This window comes from Ostrea edulis, chromosome 7 (genome assembly GCF_947568905.1).
Source record: "Ostrea edulis chromosome 7, xbOstEdul1.1, whole genome shotgun sequence".
NCBI lineage: Eukaryota > Metazoa > Mollusca > Bivalvia > Ostreida > Ostreidae > Ostrea > Ostrea edulis.
In genome coordinates this window covers 71,466,687-71,474,368 of record NC_079170.1, presented here as the reverse complement: position 1 = coordinate 71,474,368, position 7,682 = coordinate 71,466,687, and the positions used below count along the sequence as shown (strand labels likewise).

Sequence of the window (7,682 nt, the reverse complement as noted above, 5' to 3'; positions counted from 1 at the left end):
TCGGGTTTCGGATTCGATGGCATTTCAAATGTCCCAATAAAATGAAATATTTGTGTTAGGGTTTTGATATCTATTAATTTGTTTGTGTTTGTAACTGTTGTTTTGGGGGTTTGTTTTTTAAAGTTAGAGTGTATTAATATAACACTGCACACTGAGACGCGGGGTTGTATTACTATAGAATATAAAAATAACAGAGCACCGCTTCCATATTAAGCAACTAAAATTCTACGTATGTGCAGAAGCCAGTGCTTTGAATCGCTCATTCCGTTGAGAGCACCCTTTAGTCTGGTGCATGTTTGAACCAATTTCCCCATCGCTAATTGGGTCAGGCATATGCCAGACAAGTTATCAGGAACAAACATACTAGAAAACTTTCCCAACAGTATCCAAAATGTTTTTAAAAGTAGGCAACTTGTTTTGTAAAAGGTCAATTAGTTCATCAAATTCTATTATACTGAATTACAATATGGGATGTTTTATTTTAGTAAATAAAAGTATCGATTTTTTACTCAAGTAAATTCAATCATTGGGAATAAGATTATTTTCTTGCTTTCCTGAGATACTTTTGTTACGGTTTTGCGAAAGCAATGAACACATTAATCAATTGAAGGTTTATCAAAATAATGGCAAGCCATCTTAACAACGGAGAAAAAAAGTGGAGTGCTGTACCCGAATTTCACCATTGTGTTATTGACTAACCTGTTGTGTTATACGAATATCAATATTACCACATGTTGGTCATTCTAATAGCTTTTGAATTATGATATTTTACAGTGTAATTTTAGCGCATACAAGTTGCATTCATTGTTCTAAAAGTGACACATTTAACTAGAAAACACCCACAACTGGGGTACCTTATAACTAGTGTTTACTATGAATAGCATCAGGAATGAATTCATTTGTTTCCTGTACTCGATGTATTGTGAAATATCTATTGACAGTTTGTAACATTATATGTTCATTGTTTCATATTCTATGTAACATGTTTTAAAAACAGTTATGTATTATTTCTATATAAAAGGGGCAGAAAAAGGTCATTTTGTGCAAAACTACAAAGTCATTTGCAAAGGTAAGTACTTTTGTCACGCTAATTTCTTTAGATGAGAGTCTTGTGAGTTTTTTTCACAACGTAGATGAAGAATGATAAAGATACGCACTCAAAGTATACATATAGCCAAAACGTTAAGACGTTGTCACTGTGAGAACACTATTTTCATTTCTCTGTTTTTGTTATCATTAGGTCACCTGAACCTATTGATATTTCTTTTACCCGTCATCGTACGTTGTGCGTACAATTTTTACCTTTTTTCAACTTCTTCAGAACCGTTTTACCAATTTCTACTAAACTTGTCACAAAGTATTCTTGGCGGAAGGGAATTTGAATTTCCATCAATGTACGCTTCCAAATTGAGATAATAAAGAAAATGCAACAATAGTTTGGGGTCATTAAATATCTAAGAACCACTAGGACAGAAAAGTTTCTGATATAGTGTAGACTCAAGTTCAAGTTATGGTGCCTGTAGTAGGGTAGGGAAACAACAGGGGATACACATTTGGTAAGGGATACATAAGAAAAATATTCAAAAATGTTTTGAATAACAACTTGTCTGTGATGAGTCATATCAATGTGCAAACATCTCCAGGTAGTGCAGATTGAAAATTGCGGGTAGGATGGATTTACACAAGGTTAAAAGTTTTACATGGAGATCTATAGGAACAACCATGGAAACTCTTCACAATAACATCTGGGCGATAATTTCTCACAACATTGATTACCCCGGGCTAGGATCTAAAATAGAGGTCAAAAGTGTACATAAAAATGCACATAGAAATATATCACAAAGTAAAATTCAACAGCGCAAAATACATTAGTCTACAATAAAAAGTCTAACTGTGACTAATCTCATAACTCATATAAGAAATAGAGAATTGGGAGTTGAGCAAACACGGACCCCTTGATATACCAGAGGTGGAATCAGGTGCCAAGGATGAGTAAGCATCCCCTGCCGATAGGTCATATCCACTGTGAACCTTATATCTTGATCAGGTAAATGGATAAGTGTATAAAGAGCTGGTTTACAATTGGTATGGAACACGTCAGACAGCATTGAACCCAATGGAAGGTTGTATTGGCGAACTTTATAATGACCATAGCATTTGCGGGATGCTGACTTTAAACGAGACTGTCGAAATCCTTGTAACATCAACTTGGTTGTCCAAAGCCTGTCTCGATTTGAAAACTGATTATACACAGAAAAAACCTTGAATCAGTTAAGAGGCATAAATCTATGTGCAGGTGATAGTGGAATATCGCTACATAATTATGGGAACTCGGTGACGGAAAAGCTTAATTCATTCCGTTTATCATATAGTTGAGGTGTTAATTACAGTTATTATCTATGTTCAATAAAATATCTAAGTATGAATCAGATGTTGAAGACTATTTTTTCATTTCAAGTCCACTGATATATATCGAATCGACATATGAATGAAAATGACCATTGCTGATAGATAAAACATCGTCGATATATCTAAATGTCGAGTTGAAGGCGGCAGGAAGATTATTTATTGTTATGCAGGAGCGTTTGAATAAATTTGGTCGACAGGGAATCCTTACTCTTCCTAGGCATTGATATATAAATTGCCCAACTGTACTTCAGTCTGTGCAAATCCATGTATTTGTATGTTTAAGTTTTACAGCCTGTACCAACCCATGTATCTGTATGTCCTAGTGTGAGTTTATTTGTTTCTACATTCTCATCTTACGCTTTCCATTGCAGATCGAAATCAGCAAGATGTCTTTCGCTGCTTTGTTTATGCTGTTGATAATTGCGCAGACTTCTCAAGGGTTACCGTGGTTCAACGCACACAGAAGTAAACACACACACACACACACACACACACACACACACACACACACACACACACATATATATATATATATATATATATATATATATATATATATATATATATATATATATATAAATATAATCCAAATAGAAAGACAGTCAAAATAATTCAATAATAAAGCAGGAAAATATACAGTTCCAAAATATATTTAAATCACTAGCGCTAGTGATTTAGATATATTTTGGAACTGTATATTTTCCTGCTTTTTTATTGAATTATATATATATATATATATATATATATATATATATATATATATATATTATATTATATTATAACAGTAGTGGTTATTGACCATAATACTCATTGGCCTGGTGTGGGGAGAAATAGCGAAGATAGATTCTGGATGCATACCCTGACGTCATTCCGCCTCACTGACATGAACAAACCCAATGACTTCACCAGAATTACTGTGACCTAGCTTCCCCAGTTATTACTAAGTGTTCTTGTGTTACTCTCTTTTTGCTGTCTACTTCTTATCACAGCATCATCATTAGCAATCAATTTTATTATTTCCGATTTCTTTCTTTTATATTTATTCATTATTATTTATCATATCCTTACTTACCCCCCCCCCCCTATTTATTTATTTTTCACGTTATTCTATACTCCAATACCAGATTGTATTGATTTATCATTCTATTTAATCTTTCCATATCATTTTATTTTTTATTTTTCATCCCAGTTTAATACTAGTTATATAGCTTTACACCTCCAGGTAGGAAATACTCATTATAAACCGTCATTAGAAGGAGTTAACATACCGTTTAAGTATACTCATTAGTTTACGCGTTTTTTGGTTTTTTTTTTAAATATACAGACTGTGGACAAAAGTATTTGAGAAACTATTTCTTGGTGTAGTGAGCAACCTTAAATATCTTCTCAATATCCACAAACGCTTACATTTGTGAAGAATTTCGCTGCAATTTGTGAATGTATAAATCTAACTTTCCTTCTCTCACTCCTCTGATGCTCCCTGGTTGATTAGAAATTTAATGATTTGACTATGGAGCTATTTTGTCTTCAGTGTTTCTTTTCATTGGGGAAATAAACTTCTCAAGTAATCGATTTTCTACTGCTATATATCGTATAACATTTTAAAACAATAGTTATTTCTTTTCAAAAGGTATACATAGTATAGTTATCTGTCTACACCATTTACCATTTCACTTGCTTTACAATTGTTTAAAAATACCGTCGTAAATATGAGTTAATATTTGCAATAACTTAAACCAAAAGCATCTTATTGATCTGAAAGGTATCAATAATTGTTTTATTTTACGACTGAATAATCAGAAAGTGAATATGACGATCAGTGATGAATGTCGTAATTCTTATAAGGAAAACAAATTAAACGTAAGGCAAACAAGGACCCTGGACACAGCAAAGGTGGGATCAGGCACGTAGGAGGAGTAACCACCCCCTGTTGACTGGTCACTCCCGAAACTGGCTCGTAGAATCTACTAAACGATTCTTTTTCGACCAAGACTAGCTATGTGTTTAAATCATTTGAAATATTGAAACGGGCTACAAGATTTTATCAAACTATACCAGGCCCGTGAAAGTAAACAGAGACGCAAATTTTTATTGGACGACCTAAAAGTAATATCGTAATCGTATCTTATTTAATGTCTCTCTCGAGAATTTTTCACTCATATGGAGACCACAGAAGGGCTTCAAATCTAGAACTTTCCTCGGCGCTTACGTCCATTGAGCAGTGAGGGTTCTTTAGTGTGCCACATCTACTGTGACACGGGGCATCCGTTTATAAAGTCATCTCCGAGGACCTGTGACATTCACACCTGATACCGATCCTTTGGGGATGTAACTGTCAATACCTGATTAACGACTTAGGTTTGTCGAGGCCGGGCTTCCGAATGCGGGGGGGGGGGGACGCTCTACAAATAGATCACCGTGGCGGTCCAAAAAGTGATAACCAATCGTATCAATTTGTAAATTTCCATTTCATTTTGGTCCGATTTTTGGAAAATCCTACCTCGAAGACGAACATACATGTACTATTATATTTTTCCAGTTTCGTGCATCTCAGGCAACCAGAAAGCTCTGAATTTTCAAATCATATAATGACATAATTTATAGTGTCAATCCAATGATGAAATGTTTAAAGCATACTTCTGATGAATATAGTTATTCCTGTGTTAAAACAGCTGATTAGTTTTGAAGTCCCACAATTCATTTTGGTTTAAGTAATGTTACCCAGGTGAGCGAAGTGGGCCATATATCTCTCTCTTAAAGGCTTTTGGCATATCAAATGGATTTTATCTTCAAATACTCTAGTTTTCGCGCAGTACATGTAGATTCATTCTCACGAAATATCTCGTGTACATAACCTAGATGGTTACAAAGACGGACTTTTTCTATTGGAAAAAACGTATTTTGCCTTTAAAAAGAGTAGTTTTCTTTATTTGGTCAAGGATGCTAATTTGATAGTGTTGCATGCGGCAATCGACCACAATAACACAGCATTATGACAGTCGATATTATGATAATAGATTGTGGTATGATCAATTTGCTGTGGTAGTTACATGTCGTTTGACATTACAAAATGGTGTCAATGTTATAACTTTTATTTTCAGTTTATTGCTGTTTGCACGCGATAAATGCATTATCTTTGTATTTCTACAGGGTGTCCCAAAGGATGGAGCGGGTTCAGTGGTCACTGTTACTTTTTTTCTAAAGAGAAAGCAACTGTCAAAGACGCAATTGTAAGTATACACGGAACATTTACCATCAACATAAAAGAAGACAATGCATGTCTAAATAGACGTATGGAAATACTATTGAATCGTCATAGCGGTCTTTATTTAGATAGTCTGGAAGAATAAAATAACAATCGAGACAACATATAAATTGTTCATTTTTTAAAAATATTTTTCCCGGTTGATCCATCAAAGAAATCGATTAAAAGTGATATAGAAAGAATGTTAATATTGCAATTTCTGATACAATGCACCCAAGAAGCATTCAATGACGGAGATGTAATACTTATATGCAATGTGCATGTAAGCTTTCAATGAACAAAACAGCCTCCATCGACTGAAGGGCAAAGAAAGCATCCAATTTGATTACTAGAATTCATGAAACTGTCAAATTACAATGGGATTGGATGATTGATCGATTGAATATTGTTTAATGTCCCTCTCGAGAATCTTTCACTCATATGGAGACGTCACCATTGCCGGTGAAGGGCTGCAAAATTTAGGCCTATGCTCGGCGCATACGGCCTTTGAGCAGGGAGGGATCTTTATCGTGCCACACCTGCTGGAACACGGGACCTCGGTATTTTCGGTCTCATCCGATAGACTGCCCCATTTAGTTGCCTCTTACGACAAGCAAGGGGGTACTGAGTACCTATTCTAACCCGGATCCCAACAATGGGGAAACAATCAATTTCACAGATACCTTATTTGTTCGACGTAAAAGTTTCCCACATTACACTTTGTTGTGATCCAACATGTACGTAAACTTTAAAGTGTCCGAATGTATTAGAACAGATTGTAGTCATTGGGCAGATATAAGCAAGTGCATAATGTTGCTTTATTTATGACTGCTATGGTGCTTTCCTTTGTTTGCTTTATGCCCCACTGAGACGTCAGCAGCATTAGGTAAAGTACCACGACTTCAGACCCATACTTAGCAATCAGGGATGCAGCAGTAAGAATTTCTTAATATATTAACGCCTGCTTCGACAGGGGACCTCCATTTACAATCTCATATGATACTTAGATATTTTATTGAAACAAGATATTAACAACTCAACGTTATGACAAACGGGATGAGTTCAGTTTTTCATCGTCAACTTCACATGTTTATGCAACAATATTCTATTAGCACCTGCATAGGCTGTTCATATATATCAACTGAATCGATACACAAAAGCTTGTTCTGCGTATGGTCAGTTTTGAAATCGAGGCAGGCTACTAACAAACTAATTGGTGGTGCAGGGGTTTCAACAATCTCATTTAATATTATCATTTCGCAAATTCTATGGTTGTTATAACGATCTAGTTTCCCAATACAACCTATCATTGAGTTAATTGCTGTCTGTCGTGTTTCATACCAACTGTTAGGCCGTCCTTGGCACACTGATTTTGACAAAGGATAACTCCGTTTATCTAATCAAGATATAAGGTTAACGGCGGCTGTGAATGGTCAATAGGGGATGCTTAATCCCCATAGGTACCTGATCCCACTTCTGGTATATCCAGGTCTCCGTGTTTGCCCAAACTTTTATGTTGTGTTTGTAGGAGTTATGAGAGTGCTCACCGTTCGTTATTTTCACCTTTTATACAAAAGGCCTATGACTCTCATTTCTAAATACCGAGGTTTTCACGAAGGACCAATCACTGCGTATGTTTACGTCATCGGTTAGACGTGGCAATGACACAAACGGGCTCGAACTCACGACCTCCCGGATACGAAGCGTACGCTTTATATATTTGCCCGTATATTAAATTGGTTGTTTGTCTTACCTCTCCTTGATCTATGTCATGTCGCATTAAAGTTATTTTTAAAGTAGCGAAAATTGTATGAATTATGAAAGTGTCTGTAATAAATTATGATAGAGTCTGCAATAAATTATGATAGTGCCTGTAATAGATAATGTGAGGGTATGCCACATGTGTTATGAATTATATGAAAACTATTTTCTTAAACAGACCAAGTGCGCTTATGCCATAGAAGGTGGTCGTCTCGCTCAAGTTGGGGTCCCCTGGAAGAAAACTGGCTGGAACTTCAGATTAAAATAA

At 35.5% G+C, this 7,682-nt stretch overlaps 1 protein-coding gene across 1 annotated transcript; it reads left to right on the top strand.

The window, feature by feature from the left end:
- The first annotated feature begins 1,026 nt into the window (after positions 1–1,026).
- Positions 1,027–7,682, top strand: LOC125656325 (snaclec agglucetin subunit beta-2-like). Its single transcript, XM_048886936.2, has 4 exons — positions 1,027–1,069; positions 2,781–2,874; positions 5,560–5,639; positions 7,593–7,682. The coding sequence occupies exons 2-4, from the start codon at positions 2,796–2,798 to the stop codon at positions 7,680–7,682; spliced, it is 249 nt and encodes an 82-aa protein (XP_048742893.2). The 5' UTR covers positions 1,027–1,069; positions 2,781–2,795.

Coding starts and splice junctions, on each gene's coding strand:
- LOC125656325 (XM_048886936.2), top strand. CDS start 2,796: ATGTCTTTCGCTGCTTTGTTTATGCTGTTGATAATTGCGCAGACTTCT. Junction 2,875..5,559: donor GTGGTTCAACGCACACAGAA/GTAAACACACAC, acceptor GTATTTCTACAG/GGTGTCCCAAAGGATGGAGC. Junction 5,640..7,592: donor CAACTGTCAAAGACGCAATT/GTAAGTATACAC, acceptor TTTCTTAAACAG/ACCAAGTGCGCTTATGCCAT.